The sequence below is a fragment of the Lobosporangium transversale genome, assembly GCF_002105155.1.
Source record: "Lobosporangium transversale strain NRRL 3116 chromosome Unknown BCR41scaffold_60, whole genome shotgun sequence".
NCBI classification, from domain to species: domain Eukaryota; kingdom Fungi; phylum Mortierellomycota; class Mortierellomycetes; order Mortierellales; family Mortierellaceae; genus Lobosporangium; species Lobosporangium transversale.
Genome location: NW_019029038.1, coordinates 211,764 through 229,408, shown reverse-complemented (window position 1 = coordinate 229,408; position 17,645 = coordinate 211,764). Strand labels below are relative to the sequence as shown.

At 42.2% G+C, this 17,645-nt stretch overlaps 7 protein-coding genes across 7 annotated transcripts; 4 read left to right on the top strand and 3 right to left on the bottom strand.

Annotated features, from left to right (window-relative positions):
- Nucleotides 1-782: 782 nt before the first annotated feature.
- Nucleotides 783-3,070, top strand: BCR41DRAFT_426108 (coth protein-domain-containing protein). The gene is made up of 4 exons (XM_022030682.1): nucleotides 783-895; nucleotides 1,041-1,708; nucleotides 1,817-1,951; nucleotides 2,065-3,070. Exons 1-4 carry the CDS (start codon nucleotides 832-834, stop codon nucleotides 3,010-3,012), a joined length of 1,815 nt encoding a protein of 604 aa, XP_021876361.1. The 5' UTR covers nucleotides 783-831; the 3' UTR covers nucleotides 3,013-3,070.
- A 1,307-nt stretch (nucleotides 3,071-4,377) lies between these two features.
- On the top strand, nucleotides 4,378-5,335 carry BCR41DRAFT_313416 (ribose-5-phosphate isomerase; the record flags this gene model as incomplete). Its single annotated transcript, XM_022021132.1, has 3 exons — nucleotides 4,378-4,613; nucleotides 4,684-4,855; nucleotides 5,033-5,335. 3 exons carry the CDS (start codon nucleotides 4,378-4,380, stop codon nucleotides 5,333-5,335), a joined length of 711 nt encoding a protein of 236 aa, XP_021876360.1.
- A 1,345-nt stretch (nucleotides 5,336-6,680) lies between these two features.
- BCR41DRAFT_363173 (coth protein-domain-containing protein) lies at nucleotides 6,681-9,330 on the top strand. Its single transcript, XM_022025848.1, has 2 exons — nucleotides 6,681-6,862; nucleotides 7,526-9,330. The coding sequence occupies exons 1-2, from the start codon at nucleotides 6,808-6,810 to the stop codon at nucleotides 9,250-9,252; spliced, it is 1,782 nt and encodes a 593-aa protein (XP_021876359.1). The 5' UTR covers nucleotides 6,681-6,807; the 3' UTR covers nucleotides 9,253-9,330.
- Nucleotides 9,331-9,608: 278 nt separating this feature from the next.
- Nucleotides 9,609-10,255, top strand: BCR41DRAFT_426105 (hypothetical protein). Its single transcript, XM_022030681.1, has 2 exons — nucleotides 9,609-9,974; nucleotides 10,105-10,255. Exons 1-2 carry the CDS (start codon nucleotides 9,872-9,874, stop codon nucleotides 10,224-10,226), a joined length of 225 nt encoding a protein of 74 aa, XP_021876358.1. The 5' UTR covers nucleotides 9,609-9,871; the 3' UTR covers nucleotides 10,227-10,255.
- Nucleotides 10,256-10,296: 41 nt separating this feature from the next.
- On the bottom strand, nucleotides 10,297-13,296 carry BCR41DRAFT_363171 (WD40-repeat-containing domain protein). Its single transcript, XM_022025847.1, has 8 exons — nucleotides 13,216-13,296; nucleotides 13,016-13,120; nucleotides 12,746-12,854; nucleotides 12,629-12,655; nucleotides 12,296-12,514; nucleotides 12,103-12,199; nucleotides 11,538-11,996; nucleotides 10,297-11,412 (listed from the first exon to the last, which is right to left on the bottom strand). The coding sequence occupies exons 1-8, from the start codon at nucleotides 13,225-13,227 to the stop codon at nucleotides 10,305-10,307; spliced, it is 2,136 nt and encodes a 711-aa protein (XP_021876357.1). The 5' UTR covers nucleotides 13,228-13,296; the 3' UTR covers nucleotides 10,297-10,304.
- A 111-nt stretch (nucleotides 13,297-13,407) lies between these two features.
- On the bottom strand, nucleotides 13,408-15,351 carry BCR41DRAFT_313435 (hypothetical protein; the record flags this gene model as incomplete). Its single annotated transcript, XM_022021137.1, has 5 exons — nucleotides 13,408-13,509; nucleotides 13,632-13,863; nucleotides 13,973-14,148; nucleotides 14,263-14,802; nucleotides 14,908-15,351. 5 exons carry the CDS (start codon nucleotides 15,349-15,351, stop codon nucleotides 13,408-13,410), a joined length of 1,494 nt encoding a protein of 497 aa, XP_021876356.1.
- BCR41DRAFT_328595 (hypothetical protein) lies at nucleotides 15,345-16,968 on the bottom strand. The gene is made up of 3 exons (XM_022021701.1): nucleotides 16,728-16,968; nucleotides 16,581-16,639; nucleotides 15,345-16,462 (listed from the first exon to the last, which is right to left on the bottom strand). The coding sequence occupies exons 1-3, from the start codon at nucleotides 16,777-16,779 to the stop codon at nucleotides 15,491-15,493; spliced, it is 1,083 nt and encodes a 360-aa protein (XP_021876355.1). The 5' UTR covers nucleotides 16,780-16,968; the 3' UTR covers nucleotides 15,345-15,490.
- Between the last annotated feature and the right edge of the window lie 677 nt (nucleotides 16,969-17,645).

Below are 17,645 nucleotides of genomic sequence, written 5' to 3'. Positions count from 1 at the left end.
TGTTGAAATGTAAGTTTTATTGAGATTGGGTTATAGTTTCCTTTTTTTTTCCACCTAAAGAATACGTAAGTGTACAGGATGAGAGGATGTGAGGTTGAACTGCAACGGGCTAGATTACACGTTAGATCAATTCCCGTGCATTTTAACGTTCAGTCTTCTTACTCAGGAACGGGGAAGCAAATGCTCTTAAATGATTAAAATTTCAATAAATATAAACAGCCTCGTGTGATATGAGATATGAGTGTTGTAATGGCGAAGTTTATACTCCATCGATTGCCAACTGAAATTGTGAAGAGAAAATTTCAGGGGAAACTAATGCATTGACCTGAATGTGCCATGCACATGCATGATCCAAAGGAAAGCTAAGAAAAACTCTATGAGAAACCAAACGAAAAGTCAACGATGCATCTCTCGCCTCCCCGGGAGGCGAGGACCTTTTGGAAAGGGAGACAGAGCAAGAAAAAGGGGAAAGGGAAAAAGTGATGAAAAGAGAAGGGTATCGCCCCGCTGTTCTGGCTCGCAGACTTGGTGATTGAATATTTGGGTATTCATGTACTATACTGCGATACTGCGTGCTGTTTACTTGTTGCTGCTCATTTTTTTCCATTCATTCAACTTCAGTTTTCGAGCCCCCCCAAAGACCCAAAGAACCCCCACTCCTGCGTTTTAATATTTTCTTCATTTCTCCCGAGGAGGCTCTGGTATAGTACCCGTCCGGTCTTTTATAAAACCCTCAACTTCCTCGACAAGGAGATTGGATCTTTTTTATTCTTTCTCCTTCGCTCCTCTTCCTCCCCTCACATCTGTATTCATCCCATCCATTCCATAACCATGGTTGGTCTTCGAGCCTCTCTCGCAGGCCTACTGGTCCTTGCAACAACTGCCTTTGCAGACAGTAAGTTTGTTTTTCTTTCTTTGGCATGAGAATGTCACACGAGCATTCCACACCTGCTCGATTGTGCCCATTCTTTATTCGTTAGAGACTTGATCTGACTTTTTTTTTTTTTTTTTTTTTTTTTTTTTTTTGGTGCAACCTTCAGTCACCTTCAATGTCGTTGGCTATCCCTCAACTGATAACGGCAGTTTTGGAGTGTCGGTTGATGGTAAAATTACAAAGCTCTCCACCAATGACACTACCTTCCCTGTCTGGTCTGGTACCGTTCCAGGAACAACCTCTTCAGTGAATTATCAATACGTCGAGCTCAATGCCGAAGGTACATCCGTCAAGGCCGAAAACTTCACCCGGACACTTCCTAACAGCAACGACACACACACCTATAACGAGTTCTTTGAGCGCAAGACTACTAAGTGGACTCTGCCTCATATCCCTTATGTTTACCTCGCAACTTGGCCATCATACACTAAGGTCTTCAACGAAGATGAGATCGCAACCATCCACGCGACAGCAGACCCTGCTCAGTTAGCTGCATTGGATGCAAATCCAGATTCTCCTGAAATCTTTGTCAATTTCCGCTGGATTGACCACCAGATGATTTACTCTCAGACCAATATCTCATTCAAGACGTCAGGCAAATCCTCTAAGGATTACAAGAAGCAGGCCTACAGGTTTAAATTTGAAACCGATATCGGTCAATCGTTCTTCTCTCGACCCAACATCAAACTGCGCTCAGAAGTAACAGACCCAACCATCATGCGTGAGAAGATCTACATTGATATGCTTAATTCCGTTGGTGTGCCTACGCAGCAGGTAAAAGAAAAAAAATATCAAAGCATCGCTGCCCAACCCCGACAGTACCTTTACATGACAATTTCTAAAATTCGTTTTGCCTATACGATATAATCCAATTGCTTTTAGGGCCAATATGTGAGACTCTTCGTCAACAATAAGCCCCGAGGATTGTATATGATGGTCGAAGATGTAAAGAAGTCTTTCATCAAGCAAACTGTTCACGGCGGTGATGGCAAAATCCCACTCGGTTCTTTGATGCAGGTAACATTGAGCAATTTGGTTTAACATTACTGAAAGGAAAAAAAAAAAAAAAAAAAAAAAAAAAAAAAAAACTTAACCTCTTTTTTTTTGCATATTATTTATATGACTTTTAGAATAGCTCCCCTGCCCGTAATAACCGAGCAGACCTTATCTTCAAGGGAACCAACACTTCAGATTACGACCCTGAAGTTTACGAAAGCATCAACCTGGGCAACAACCCTCCAACGAACCCCATGGCACAACTTATTCAGTTCATGGCTGACCTTAGGGACTTTGATCCTGTCAATACACCTGACCCCGTTGGTTATTGGAACAACACGCGTTTGGATCTTGATGGCTTCCTGCGCAACATGGCCATGGAATACCTCGGAGGCACCTATGACAACTACTGGATGGCTGGTTCTAATTACTTCATTTACTTTAATCCTACACTCGGTACTCAAGGAAAATGGCAGTGGGTCCCTACTGACTTTGATGGCACGTTCGGTAACCGATTCCCAACCAACATCATCTCGCCATATCAAACTGTTTACAGCTTCCAGCCTGATCATCCTTTGGTCTCCAAACTGATCATCAAGAACAAAGAAATCAATGCACTTTTTGAGCAAACACTCAAAGACATCGTTGGTTGGGCCTATAACCCATATGTCCTGTTCCCCCGTATTGCAGCCTATAATCAGATGTTATTGGAAGATTACACATGGGACAGGGCAATTGTTAGAACTGGTCCAGGCAAAGATACTGGCTTCACAGTCGAAGACTTCCACAATAACTTGGAAATAAGGACCAAAGACATGCAGACATCACTCAAGGGTTGGATCGGTGACATGTCTGCGCTTGTTGCTAAGCAACTCAACATTCAATACCAGAACACGACTCAAGACCGTGTACCTCCTCCTCCTAAGCCAACGCCAAAGGGTGATAAGACAGATAAAACCCCTTCTAAGGAACCTACGCCTACCGATACATCTTCAAATGCGGCAATGGCCCAGTTGCCATCGCATAGTGCTCTTGTGGCTATTCTAGTAGCAGCAGTGACCATGATGGGCTATCTGCTCTAAGCAATCTTGTACCTTTTAGTATTTGTTTATATTACCATTGATCATATTTAAATTAAAGAACTCTTACTCATTATAAAAACTTGTTCGGGATCCTCCTGTGCGGGCTATCCCAAGATATGCTTCATCATTTTATGGATGCTGCAAGGAAACCAATACTTTTCTTAATTAGGAGGCCTTGATGTCGTGTTTGAAAGATATGCACTTGTAATTGCGGTAAATCGTGAACATGTTCTTGTTGTCTTGCGTAAGTAGCGTTCAGCTGTTGAGATATTGTGGCAAATGCGTGCGGAACACTCTGATACTCCATTATTAAACAACTCAATAAATTCATGTAAAGTAACCACACTATTCTGTCTTCATGTTTAGAATATAATCGATCCTCAGATCTACAATTCTTCATTTGTTTGAGAGATTGAGAGAAACTTATTGGTGTAGACTAGGATAAATTGTCAGACATTGATTGGATGCCAGCTAATCTTGGTTTGGCGTTATTATAGGTCAGAAACTTCGCACGAATAAAACGACGATCCAGTGAAATCTTTCGCTGCCGTCTTTTCGAGCTCCAGTCGCCATAGGATAGAAAGGGCAGCATTATGATTTCCTGTTGAGTCGGAGGTTCCAATTAAGTCAACTGTAAACGATAATGTTTTGTTTTGTATCTTTCAGGAGTAGGCTACCTACAATAACAACATTGCGGTGAGTTAACTCTTGAACTTTGTCCTTCTCACTATGCTATTTATGAATCTGTGTTCTGAATGGAGAAGTAAAAAAGACAAGAGATCAGTAATCAAAAAAGAAAAACCAATGAACTCAGGGTGTTTTGTCGTGGCTCCAGGTCACTTGTTGCACTGTATTGAACATGAGTCGCGATATTGACCTAAAGTAGCTCTCAGATAAAGCAAATGGCAACGAGCTGATCGTCGTGGGGAAGTCTATGATTCTCACAAAGTTGGAGTCAATCTGTTATTTGGATGTGACCCCTCCATCAAATGCCGTTGCAACCGAACGGGTGCAAGCTATAATGAATTTATTTGGAGAGGTCTATAGTTTGGTAACAAGATATCTTATTGTATTTTCATACGTTTAGCCATATGTGGCAATGCAGACAATAGGAGGAGCCATTGTGGACAGAGCCATAAAAGCTACATGACCGCACGACAACTGGCGTCTCAGGGCCTTGACGCGTGTGTTTTTTGTCGAATTGACCAGCCACTTTGATTTTTGCAAAAGGTTTTTGAGCATTGCTCTTCGCTCAGCTACATGTTATTCTTCCGGACAGTAAACCGATTGCAGTCTTTCACCAGCCCATTTAAGCACATTCATTCCTCATTTTCTTGTCTACGCTTCTCCACCTCCCCTCCTACCATGACCTCATTGATCGAACAAGCAAAGCAAAAGGCTGCTTACCAGGCTGTGGATGAACACGTCCTACCTTCGCATAAAGTGATCGGTGTTGGCTCTGGATCAACTGTTGTCCATGTCGTGGCTCGTCTGTTGCAACGTGATCCAGAACTTAATGCTAGAACTGTCTTTATCCCAACTTCATTCCAATCTCGTGGATTGCTCTTGGATGGAGGGCTTAATGTCGGTGACGTGGAACAGTAAGGATTCAGTCCTCCTTTTTTTATTTTTTAAAAAAACTTGATTTTGAAACAATTCTTCATTAAATAGGTATCCTAATATTGACGTGACTATTGATGGTGCCGATGAAGTTGATTCGCAGTTGAACGCAATCAAAGGCGGTGGAGGTGCCCACCTTCAAGAGAAGGTAGTTGCTGAGGCTGCCAGCAAGTTTGTTATCGTTGCTGATTTCCGTAAGGACTCCAAGATCCTTGGAGAACAAGTTAGGTTTTTTTTTTTTTTTTTTTTTTTCTCAAGTTACATACTAGTCCATATAAGGTCGATCTATGCGCTTGTATCTACGTTGTCATCATTACCCTACTATGTCTAAAAAAGACAGCAATTCTTTCCTTTCCTTTCCTTTTCCTCGGTGCTAATGTGAATATCTTTGAATCAATAGTGGATCAAAGGTGTCCCAGTTGAGGTTGTTCCTTTTGCTTGGAGAGCTGTTCTCAAGAAACTACAGGGTCTGGGTTCCAAGGAAGCCATGCTCCGCATGGCGGTGGCAAAAGCTGGACCTGTTGTAACAGATAATGGCAACTTTTTGATTGACGCACCCTTTGGTCTCATCCGTGATCCTGCCAAGCTTTTGACCGATATTAAGCTTATCACAGGGGTAGTTGAAGTCGGTTTGTTTTGCAACATGGCTCAGGTTGCCTACTTTGGCTGCGAAGATGGATCTGTCACCATTAGGACAAAGTAAAAAGAGAAACCGCGACCGTGCAGTGGCAGGAAGGAGAAAAAGTTTGCATGAATATTTATCATCACGTTCACCATCGCATTATAGCAGTTTAAAATAAAACAAAGTACGCGTAAGAGCGTCTATGGTTCTGTCTACGGAACTACATTGTCCTTCCAATATTGTAATTGAACACATGCTAATAAGTTATACTGGAAATGCTTATCATTGTCATCCACGCACGTGCGTAGCTATATTTACTGCTTGGTGCGGTACATGTGGACCATTGCCACTCAAATTGAAGTTGCTCTCATAAAAAAAACTGTCGTTAACAACATGAGCAAATTAGCGGGCTGAATAGAAACTGAAACTGTTCTCTTAATGGGAACAATTGACTCAAGAGCCCTATTATGATTTTCTCCAAACGGAAAAATTTCCAACAAGACGGGATATGGCACAATCCTTGCCGCAAAGACAGCCTAACTCTTTATTTCCTAACATTAAGAAGGAGAGGAGTGCGGGAAGTTGGATGATCCAACAGATGAGGTGCTTTTTTTTTCTTTTTTCATGTGCCTGGATTTGTTCCTGAAAAAATAGCGCCTTTTGAATCCTATCCAATGTTCCTCTTTACCTGCCTTTGGTCTCTCTCTCTCTTTTTCTTATCCCGTATTATAGCTGCATGATAAACTTGCACGGATGCCAATATCGATGTGATGATGATGAAATGGATTTGTTTTTATAATATGGGCACCAATGCTACTTCAAAAGAAGGAAAAGAAGAAAAAGAAAGTAGAACCGATTCATTTCAGTCTTACGCCTGAACGCCGCATGGGCTCAAACAGCGTTTCTCAATAAGGCAGAGAGGGAAAATAAGTCCTTGGTCTAGTCGTGTCCATCTGAACATTTCTCCAAACTAAAAACTCAAATAAGTGAATCCAATCCATAAGAGGAGGACCATGTAAACCCAAAAATATTTGTCGCAACGGCTATATTAAGCATAATTTACTAAATTTGTTTTGCAAGTCAGGGTCGTGGAAGGGGAACAAACAAAGCATCCCTGTCCGGAAAAAAGCCTTGGCCCACATTGGCAAAGCAAACAACAAGAGGTATGGACAAATTCAAACGGACAACGGCATGGATAGATAAATAAGGGGGAGAAAGAGAAGGAAGATGGAAATACTCGTCCCTGATGAAGCAAATGGAAATAACATCTGAGATCTATCGAATGTTTTTGCATTGACGACATGTATTGAACAATTTGGTCTTTTTTTGGAATGTGTATCTTTTTGTAATGACGGTAGTGGACCCGTTTTTATAAATGTGCCATCCAGCAGGTTTTCTTTTTCTTTTTTTTTCTTTTTTTCAACAGCCCGACCCTCTTCTTTATTTAATTCTCAATCTCTTCTTCTTTCTTTCTTTCATCCTTTCTTTTCTTTCCCATCCGGTGGTCTGTTTATCCCTTCCCTGGCCTTAAATTTTTTACCTCTACCTTCACCATGGTCCGCATTCTTTTAGGCCTGGCCACTTTGGCATCTATGGCCTATGCTGACAGTAAGTATAGTGAATCCTTCATATTGCGGCCACTCCCTCCAATAAAAAATCAGGAAACCATGCAGAAAACCCGAGATTCATAAATACACATCCCATATAACGAGCCGTTCGTACGACCCTGTGACAACTGCCTCTTTCCTTTATCTTATCCATAACACTGTTGTTCCGTTCTGCTTGCTCTGCCATTGTGCAGCTACTGCTTCCTTTTCATTATTCGTTTAATATTACTCCTTTCATAAAAATAGTCCTAATTCTTGAAGAATTGAAGGATGATTAATGCTACTGTCTTATTCTCTCTCCGAAGTATTTGTTCATACAAGGCTTCAGGGCCGCCTTTTCTCTCTACTCAGCCTTTTTTTTTATATGTCTATCAGTCGTCAATTGACATACACTGACCCCTTCCAACTGTGTCAAATTATTGAATTCCGAAAGTGAGGGCATTGAAGAGAGGATAGCAAGCACTATTCATGTATTAAACAAAAAGATGGCTCTACAGCATGCAACAGATGAATGATAATCGTGTGGAGTGTAGAGTGTGGAGTGTGGAGTGTGGAATGTGAAGTGTGGTCTTTTATTGTTCTATTATTGTTCCCCGTTCCACATTCCACTATTTAACTAATCACTTCTTTCTGTTATTGGAACACCATAATACGCACTCATTAGTCACTTTTAATTGTATCGGCTATCCTTCCAGTGCCAATGGAGCCTTCGGTGTCTCTGTTGGTGGTAGTATTACCAAGCTTTCCTCAAACGAAACCATGTTCCCCGTATGGAGTGGCGCAGTCCCGGGAACGACTGGTTCTGTCGAATACTCATATGTGGAGCTCGACGCGGCAGGAGCACCTGTCAAAACTGAAACGTTCACTCGCAAGCTTAACCAGACAACTGACACTCATACAGATAACGAATTCTTTGATCGGCCTGTCACTCGACATGAGATCGTCCGTCTGCCATACACCTATTTGGCTACTTATCCTTCTAAGACCAAGGCTTTCAAAGAGAACCAGATCGCAACCCTTCATCTCACTGCACCTGTTGCCGATGTAAACGCTATGAACTCTCAACCCGAAGCTGAGAAGGATGTCAAGGTCACTTTCCGCTTTATCAACGCCAAGACTGTCTACACCCAAACTAATATCACGCTCAACACCTCAGGAAAGTCCTCCAAGGAATTTGCCAAGCAGTCATACAAACTCAAATTCGACACTGAGTATGGTCAGTCCTTCTTCTCGCGCCCTAATATCAAGCTGCGTTCCATGGCCACAGAGCCAACCTTGATGCGTGAGAAACTGTACATTGACATGCTCAACTCGGTTGGTGTTCCGACTCAGCAAGGATCGTATGTTCGTCTCTTTATCAACAACGAGCCTTATGGTCTATACCTGATGGTTGATGATATCAAAAAGTCGTTTATCAAGCAGACCATCTATGGCGGCGACAATGCCACTTCTCCTGGCTCATTGGTTCAAATGAATGCACCCATGTTGGACCAGCAGGCTGACCTCGTCTACAAGGGACCTACTGGTGCTTCGTATAACAGGGAAACCTATATCTCTCAGAATTTGGGCAAAAACACTGAAGCAGAGCCTCTTGGGCAGTTAATCGCCTTCATGTCCGACTTGCAGGCTTACGATCCTGCAAAGACGGCTGATCCTGTCGATTACTGGACTTCTCGCCTGGATTTGGATGGATTTTTGCGTAACATGGCCTTGGAGTACTTGATGGGAGCTTTTGATAACTACTGGATGGCCGGTTCCAACTATTTTATGTACTTCAACCCCAAGCTCGGCAATGGCGGTAAGTGGCAATGGATTCCCACGGACTTTGACGGCACATTTGGCAACGGCGCTTCGATTGATCCTGCTGGCTCGTACAAGACCTTGTTCAATTTCCAACCTGATCATCCCTTGGTCTCCAAGCTCATCATCAATACTCCTCAGATCAACGCTCAATTCCAGCAGGTCTTGAAGGAGATTGTCAGCACAGCTTTCAAGCCTGAAGCCATGAACCTACACATTGATTCCGTCCACAAAATGATTTCACTTGACGCTCAATGGGACTTTGGTCTGACCCGTCACTCACCTGGCAAAGACCTCAAGTTTACATTTGAGGACTTTAACAACAATCTTGTGAATGTTACCAAGGAAATGAGTGGAGCGATCAAGCCCTGGATTGCCAGTCGTGCCTCTGCAATCTCAACTGAATTGGGCTTCACCATCCCTGCTGGAACGGCTGACCGTGTTGCTCCTCCTCCCCGTAACAAGAATGGCAAAGATGATGATGACGATGATGTTGACAACTCCACGGGTAACAACGGAGCTGGCTCCTTGGCAGCCACTGGTTTGTCTGCTCTAACCATCGTTGCATCCATCTTGATGCTCTTGGCTTAAAAATAAGAAAAGGTCGTTTGGCATTTGGTTTGTAAAAGACCCTATTCACCTAGCACATGTCCTAATAGTCAAAAAAAAAAAAAAAAAAAAAAAAAAAGTTAACGACCTTGCTTAGCATTTTCTTTTCATCATTCCATACCATATACATAATCCTCAATATAATAAAGAAATGTTGTGTTACCTTCCTGCATTCATGTAGGCAGCTCACCTATTGGATTTTTTTTTAAAAAAAAGCATTAAATTCATCTATTGAAGGTTTTAGGGTGTATGTCAAGTGTCACGTATTTTTTTAATTTTAATGACGTGAGATTAATCAATGTATCCTGTCAACAACATCATATGCGAGTCATCTTGGCATGCAAGTTAATAAAAACACTGATTGATACCTTAAACACTTTAAGCATCTGCAGGGTGAGCTGTAGTATCATCATGACGTGCAAAGACTTGTTCCTGGACTAATAGAATTTGCGCGTGCCTTAGAGAACTATAAAAAGGGGGGTTATTTATTCTTCAACCGCCCATCAAGCATCAAAAATATCGTAAAATCACACCTCCCTTTTCATCCATCCCTTTAACTCTCGTTCAACACACTCCTGGCCTGTATATTTCTTGGAACACCATGTGTAGCACTATTGAATTCGTCGCCTTTGACGCCCTTATTGTCGTCGGAGTCATCCTCCTCATTGTCTGGATCCTCGCTCTTTGTGGTATCTTTACCATTGGTACGTTATTTCCTAATGTCAACACCGTCATTCTGTATCTTCTTGGACCCACCACCATCATCAATCTAATTCGTCCCTTTTTTTTTTTTTTTTTTTTTCTTTTTTTAATGGTATTAATGGTATCGTCTAGGCACTGGTCCATTGGAGCACCTGTTCATCGTCTTAGCCATCATCTTTATTATCGCTTGGCTCTTCACACGCTTCTACTACGGTGGTCGTCGCTGGGGATATGGCCGTCGAACAATTGTTTAAATTCTTTATCACCATACCCATCAGGAATTTTTTTGATAATAGTAATCTGTAAAATAAAATTTTATTTCTGTTAAGCTTTCAGTGACCAGGTAATGCGCTCACAAAGATGGGTTGTATTCTCTTTTTGGGCTTGTCCATTCCATTGCTATTAGTGCTATTGCTGATGCTGGCGTTGGCGCTATCAAATGGAATAGTTGTGGAAGCCTGGGCTACTGTTGCTGGGGGTACCGATCCAGGAAGCGGACTTATAAACGTGGGTTGAATTCTTCTCTTCTTTGGTGCTGGCTGCTCGTTGGCAGGTGTCATGATTAAATCACCATCTCTTTCGGTCTTGGTGGCCGTCTTGGCTACTAAATTTGGTGGTGATGCTATCGATGATAATGAACATGATGTAGATGGTGTGGTAGTGGTAGTCGCAGCTGTTGTTGACAAGGTTGGAGGATTTGATGGTGCAGCCGATGACTGTGAGCTGGTTGCGCTCCGTGACTTTGAAAACATCTGCTTCACAGATGCTCTCTTTCCTGAGTTCAACACCTTCTCTTGCTTTGCCTTTGCCTTCTGTTGATCTTTTTGATCCTTTTGTTCCTTCTGGTCCTTTTGGTCTTTTTGATCCATCTGCTCCCTATGCTCAGCAAGCGATAAACCATTTAATTTTTGTAACATTCCAGCAGAGGCTGCAATGGTAGCAGCGGTGTCGTTAATATCATTCAAAGTCAATGGAGTATCTCCACCTAATGATAAGAAGGGCATCATGGACTTGGGTGGCGTGTATATGGTTCCCAGCTCTCCTTCTTCGAAGGAGATGATCGAACAGAACCCATCAGAAGATGTCAAGATTAAATCGCATCCATCTGTAGACCACGCCATGTCTGTAAATGTTGCATAATGAATATGCGAAATGAAAGCAAGAGGGGTCGTCTGCTGGGTATCGTAGATTAAAATCGTGTCTTGCGTTGCTACTGCATAGATAGAGCGATATCTGAGGCCGAATACACTAGGGGGCAGAGCCAGCCCTTGTTTATCCTGTGTTGATGATGTTGTACTGTTGACTAGATTGGCGGGTCGTCGGCTATAAGCACTCCCTTGGCTTGGAGGCAAAAGCTGTTGCCGGAGTTCATACAGCACCGGGCTACACCTGATAGCTACTGAAGGTTTTTTTTGTCCAGGAAGGTGAGCAACAGGGCCCCTATAAATCAACATAGCAGTTACAAAAAAAAAAAAAAAAAAAAAAAAAAAATTAAATTTGGAAACATCTATGGACAATTTCCTGGCTTCATGACTCCTTACGCACATGGTGGTCATTGGACGTACTTGCTGAGGTCTCTCCTCGCATATACATAAACAGTATTCTTGGTTTCCAATTCAGGGACTTGAGTCGTTGGCGAAGCGTCATCATCCTTAGTGGTGGCAGGTCTGTTAACCGGGGCTTTGTATAGCCCAGCAGGAGTCAAAAGCATTGATCCATCTGGAGTGAATGTAAGCCTTCTAAAAAACGATGTCAAGGTCTCATCATGATAAAGTTTAAAAGTTTTTGGAATAGACCTTGTAGGTCTCGAAGCCGTGTCATCCTTCTCGCCAACTGAATCTGTAGCGGCATCAACCTTGTTCACAGTGTCCTTATTGCGAGGTACTGGCGATGCGGTTGTTGTGGTAGCCGGTGGCTGTGGGATTGAACGAAGCTTGACGAGATCCAACTTTGTACTCTTTCCTAAATTGTTGACTGAAACATTTCCATTTTTCTCAATTTTAAAAGCATAGATATGAACAGAGCTACAAGCGATGATAATAAATGTCAATTGTGGGCGGTTCCCGCATCATAATGCATGAAGTTAACGGATAATGAATTGATCTACTGCATGACTCCTGATTCACATACCGATCGCTGCTTTGAGTAGCCACGAACTCTCCTAATGGGTCCCAAGCAACTCCTTGCACATAGTGATGGTGGTCCGCAATGACATGGATGCATTTGGCTAAAGACAAATAAGTATACAAAAATATATTATCCTACATTAGATGCTCTGAACATGATTCTACATTATGAACAACGCTTTTCACTTGTTGCTTACCATCCTTGACATCCCATATCCGAGCAGTGTTGTCAATTGATCCCGAGATAATGTAACGACCATCAGGCGACCAAGCTAAATCATAAATATCTGAGAGAGAGCCTCTCATCATGGATTGTACACGCCATGTTTCATGCTCGTATTCATCGTCATCCGATTCGCCGAATCTGCTTGCAGTATCTTTAGTGTCTGTTGGTCTCCATAAAATTATGTTTCCGTCTATTTGCATAATTGACAAGGAGGCGCCATTGATCGTGTACGCAGTATTAGTGATATGAATAGTCTTGGCGAAGAAGATCATGTACCGTGCAGCTCGTTACAAATTTGTCGCACCATCTCCTGCAGATGCAAGGCATTCGGCTAGAGAATCAGGATAGCATACTATGAGTTAGCGATACCGTGAAAAACCACATATCAAAAACTATAAAAGGTCACATATATATTAGGTACCTGTCGGTGAGAACCGAACAACATTCACAGCAGCTGTATGACGATTCAGACTTGATAAAAACTCAACATGTATGCTATCCTTTTCCTTGTCCTTGACAACGCGCCAGAGCTAATATGTACTCACGATAAATACGAGAGATTGGACAAAGTAAGCTTCAAAACCCGAGTTCAATGGAGCAATAGAGGACAACCCGTAATATGTTTTTTTTAAAAAAAAAAAAAAAAAAAAAAAAAAAGTAAAATAGCAATATATCACTAGTCGATCATTACCCGCACGTTTCCATCACCTCCTGCTGTGGCTAGTCTGCCTTTTGGGCCTAATTCGAAATGAGCCGAATATATAGGCTGCTTGTCATGCCAATGGATTTGTAGCGGCTACTCATTTGAATTGAAGACGAAACATCAGATTTCGAGTAATAAAAAAGGAAATGACAACATTAAGAAGAATAGTAAATAGGTATTTGTTGTACCTTGACCCTCATTGCTTTAGTCAACACTCTCGGTCGTCAAATTGTGTAGAACAACAGAATGAAAAAGAAAAAACGATGAAAATGACCCAGTGCTTTTTAAATTATCAAACGCAGTCTTTCGTTTGTTATGATTTTTGGTGGCAAAAACGCGTTGTTGTAAAGTAATTTTTTTATTACGCCAATTTATGAGTCTCATGGACTGCGAGCATTAGCATTGGCGCCACTGCTGTTATTACTCGCTGCATTTGAATTGCTCTCTCGAATTAAAAATGATGCCCACATATCAAAGAAGCTCTATGGTATTTAAAATAGCGGTTGAAGTAATAAAACATAATTGAACATCATGTGTCACTGTCTTCATCAACCAATATCAATATCAATCTCGGAATAAGATCTTTAAAACAAAGATTAATTACCTCTTTAGGCTCTTGATGTTGCCTCATCTGCTCCATTGAGGGCGAGCGAGACCCAGATGTAGTTGGTGTCATGGCACCCAAGCTGCTGCCAGCCTTCCTGATCAGACCTGCTTGCTCGCGCTGCTCGTCTGTGAATTTGAGAACACCTGAGATTAGTTGTAGGATCTCAAACCGCTTCTGGTCCCCCCGGGGTATGTTCAAGAAGCTGATAAACAGATTCGAAATGAGCGGGCTAAAAAAAAAAAAAAAAAAAAAGGATAGGACAGAGACGATTACTTATTTAGTCATAGAGTATCAAGCCCAAGGTACCCCTCAATTATAATAAAAGATCTTGCACGCACATGTCGACCGTATTTTGGTTGCTCTCTTCCCTCAGTCGGCGCATAGCCTCGGTTAAATGTTCTTGTTGGATCACGGCATCGTGGCGAAGCTTTCCTATCGTCAGATTTTTCTCCTTGACTTCCCGCTCCAGTTGTCTCACTCTTTCAACATCAAGACTCATATGCTGTAATTGCTCCTAATATTTAGAAATTCCATCGTGCGTCGAGAGTAAGCTATTTATGTTGCTGGCTTATTACAAAATTATGAGGAAACATGCTGTCTAGGAAGAATAAATTAGTTTTGCTATTACCTCTGCGGCCTGAGCACGGCCCTTATACTCATCTAATGTTCTGTTTGATGAATTTAGTTGCACTTGCAGCCGCTCAAGCGCAAACTGGATTTCTGATTCCTTAGAAGCCTGCAGCTCCTCCATCGCCATCTGCAGATTGTCGATACTTCTGAGCTGACGATCAAGTTCCTGGCGAATCGCCTCACTTTCTGTACGGGCAGCATCACGTTCGCGTTCCATTGCTCTCATGGCCATGATAGCCTGGTCTTTGCTTGCTCTCTGCTCCGAAGCCATTGTCTCCCAGTCCTCACGCTCGCGCTCTTCACGCTGCAGCCGAGATTGAAGTTCTTGGATCAAGTTTTCTTTCTCGACTACTTCAGCAAATGCATCTTCTTTGATGTCAACCATGTGTCGCCGAAGATGCTCAAGCTCCCGTGATGTCTTTTCATAATGCTCATGAGATGCCATAAGCTCCTCTTCAAGTTGCTTAATGGTTTGGATGTAGCTATTATTCTGGGCGGTAAGCTGCTCGATTTGCTGTCGTAACGTATTGATATTCTCCTGCCAAAAAAAAAAAAAAAAAAAAAAAAAATACATGAATGCGGGTATGCGATGTACGGAGGCAGCATTCAAGCACTGAAAAGAATGGTAAATAGATATTCGTACCATATCAGCCTGCAACTTCGTTCCGAGAGTTGATTTCATGTTAGAAACACGATCTAAAAGAGCCCTGTGCTGAGACTGAAAGTGGTTACGCTCGTTGACTGTCTTCTGCAGATCTTCTTTGAGAGCATTGAGTTGCTGCTCGTTAATTGAAATTGACTGCTGGAGCTCTTGGATGATCTTTTCTCTTTCCTTCAAAGACGCTTCAGCTGCTGCATCTACTTCCTGAAGCTTCGTCTTCAAAGTCTCTAGCTCTTCCTTTATTGCATCCTGATTCACCAAAAGTTCTCTTTTCTCATTTTCATACTGCTCCTTGAGCTTAATGTCCTCAACCCCTTTAATTGACGATTCGGTAGCTTTGCGCTCTTGATTATACTTCTTTTTCAACTCCTCAAGCTCCTGTTTCAATTGGTCATGACTCGACACTAATGCAAGTTTTTCCTTCATGAATTGGTCAGCTAATTCCTTTTTGTTTGCTTCTTCAGCCAGTTTTAGAGCATTAAGCTGTGTATCTAGTTGTGCGATTGAGTCTAGCATTTCAATTGGAGCAGATAAACGATAAGTATATGTACAGACACAGACTAATTTAAACACTATATGTTAAATACTTACCTGTCATGAACGCTTCCCTCTTTTCCAAAGCTACATTGACTTCCTTTGAGGCCGAGAGCCGACTCTGTACCTCAGCATATTTTGTTTGAGTCTTCACCAGTTCTGATTGTGTTTTTGAAAGTGCATTTTGAAGGTCCTTCTGACTAGTCTTCAAAGACGTGAGCTCTGTTAATTGCTCAGATCCCTTGTCCAGACGAGCTTCAAGTTTTGTGATGGTAGACCTGGCGATCATAAGTTCCTCGGTAAGGGCTGTTGAAGATATTTGAGATTGTTGTGACTCTTGAGTCGTATCGCTCTGGCTGACAAGCTTATTGTTGTTCTCCCTTAAACGCGCAATCTCCACCTTGGCCTGCTCAAGCTCGTCTTTTGTCATCTGCAGCTGAATGGCAATGTCTATCTGTTTATCACTGCCTGCTTGTTGATGTGCTAACTGCTCCTTGAGATCCTTGTTAAGCTCAATAAGTTCTGAAATCTGGTCCTTCAAAGCTTGAGAGGACTTGAAATTCTGCTCATCTTTTTCCCGTAGCTCATCTTCAAGATTCTTGATTTTCTCTGCTGTTGCCGCTACTGCCGCTACTGCTGCACTATCATTAGTGCTGGCATTGGGTGGACCATTGTTTGTTACATCCTCATGAGCCGTTACTTCTGCTGTTTTTTCATTTAATGCTGCTTTTGCTTGTTCTGCTGTCACTGCTGCTTCTTGTGCTGCTACCTCTGCTTGACTTTTTTCCTCCTTTAGAGTCTCGATCATTGCTTTGAGACTCTCCTTTTCATTGTTCAAGGACCTGAGCAAATCCGCTGCACGGCTAAGCTTCTGCTCCAAATGCTCCACCCTCTGTGCAGTAGCATTCCCTTCAGTCAAACTACTTAATCGAGCCTCATAGTTTTGTCTAGCAAGTTCCCATTCCTGATGCCTCTCAAAGAGCTCTTCACGAGTGTCTTTCAGCTAGGATAAGAGTGAACATGAGCAATGACTTAGCAACAAGAGCATATACCTCCTTTTTCAAGAGATATATAGGCCATAGTCTCCCAAGCACATTTAGAACCATATCCTTCATTCTCACCTCCTGCATGAGCTGCTGTAATGTCTCATTAGATGCTTGCTGGTTGTCTCCACTGGCCTCTATCAATGAATGATGATATAGTTGGGAAGATGTTCATTCATATTGTCTGCTTTGTCGTGCGGTTCGTCTTCTACTTGTAGTGCTTACCAGCAGCGACCTTACTGGCCAGGGTGCTCACATTCTTTGCCAACCAGGACATTGACACAGACGCAGATGTGAGTTATATGGATGTATAAAGATTATTGCTGGTTATTATTTGAAATGAACTGTATGTTTTAGATGCTTAATGAAAAAGGTAGTGTAACACAACTGGTACGGCTTGAATGATGACTATTGGCAGGAATAGAGAGAGAAATGGAAAAGTCAAGGAGAAGCACGCGTTTTGACACTTTGTCTTTTGCCTCCCAAACAATCCAGGCCAACTAAAGAAATACCACGTTGCATCACGTGAAAATAGTTTCCCTAGAGCCCGCCCCCACAGCCCGGGTCATCAAGGAGTTTCTACAAAAGATGCACTGTAAGCATATAGCCTTGGTACAGGTGGAAATAGCCCTCATCAAGCTCTTTCGCGTTGGTCAATGGGACATGGGTCCAAGGCTCTAGAGTTGGGCGAGGAGGACGATATTGTGGGCCGTACTCTTACGAATATAAAGGTAATTGGCCATGGAAACTGAAGGTACGAATGAAAGCTCTAGGACGCTCTGGATTCCATTGAAGCAGTTTTTCCTCGCTGAGAGGCCCAGGGGCTTGGGAGTGAACAGCCATATTAACGTTACAATGTGTGGAGTCTGTCCTGACATTAACATTAATATAGAACCCTTTTACTTTCAGGGAAAGAGTAAGGTTTATCGCGCTATGTCGGTGTAAAAATATGTAGAACTGGCCAAATGGCTTTGAGCATTATAATTTACACGCGAGCCTCAACAAGAGGAGTATTTTGTTCTTATTGTTAAAGGAGTTCATTTATGAAAAAACATGTTCGTGAAGGATTCTTTTTTATTCACCTAAAATGGGTCTCACAAATTTCATTAAAAGAGTTCCTGTTGGATAGACTACAACTCTTCC

Excerpts from the sequence above, each read along its gene's own strand:
- BCR41DRAFT_426108 (XM_022030682.1), top strand. The coding sequence starts at position 832 with ATGGTTGGTCTTCGAGCCTCTCTCGCAGGCCTACTGGTCCTTGCAACA. Across the intron at positions 896-1,040 it reads AACAACTGCCTTTGCAGACA|TCACCTTCAATGTCGTTGGC; the intron begins GTAAGTTTGTTT and ends TGCAACCTTCAG. Across the intron at positions 1,952-2,064 it reads CACTCGGTTCTTTGATGCAG|AATAGCTCCCCTGCCCGTAA; the intron begins GTAACATTGAGC and ends TATGACTTTTAG.
- BCR41DRAFT_363173 (XM_022025848.1), top strand. The coding sequence starts at position 6,808 with ATGGTCCGCATTCTTTTAGGCCTGGCCACTTTGGCATCTATGGCCTAT. Across the intron at positions 6,863-7,525 it reads ATCTATGGCCTATGCTGACA|TCACTTTTAATTGTATCGGC; the intron begins GTAAGTATAGTG and ends CGCACTCATTAG.
- BCR41DRAFT_426105 (XM_022030681.1), top strand. The coding sequence starts at position 9,872 with ATGTGTAGCACTATTGAATTCGTCGCCTTTGACGCCCTTATTGTCGTC. Across the intron at positions 9,975-10,104 it reads TTGTGGTATCTTTACCATTG|GCACTGGTCCATTGGAGCAC; the intron begins GTACGTTATTTC and ends GGTATCGTCTAG.
- BCR41DRAFT_363171 (XM_022025847.1), bottom strand. Across the intron at positions 12,855-13,015 it reads GAGGTGATGGAAACGTGCGG|CTCTGGCGCGTTGTCAAGGA; the intron begins GTAATGATCGAC and ends AGTACATATTAG. Across the intron at positions 11,413-11,537 it reads GCGAGGAGAGACCTCAGCAA|GGGCCCTGTTGCTCACCTTC; the intron begins GTACGTCCAATG and ends GTTGATTTATAG.
- BCR41DRAFT_328595 (XM_022021701.1), bottom strand. The coding sequence starts at position 16,779 with ATGTCCTGGTTGGCAAAGAATGTGAGCACCCTGGCCAGTAAGGTCGCT. Across the intron at positions 16,640-16,727 it reads GGCCAGTAAGGTCGCTGCTG|AGGCCAGTGGAGACAACCAG; the intron begins GTAAGCACTACA and ends ATTCATTGATAG. Across the intron at positions 16,463-16,580 it reads TACAGCAGCTCATGCAGGAG|CTGAAAGACACTCGTGAAGA; the intron begins GTGAGAATGAAG and ends CTCTTATCCTAG.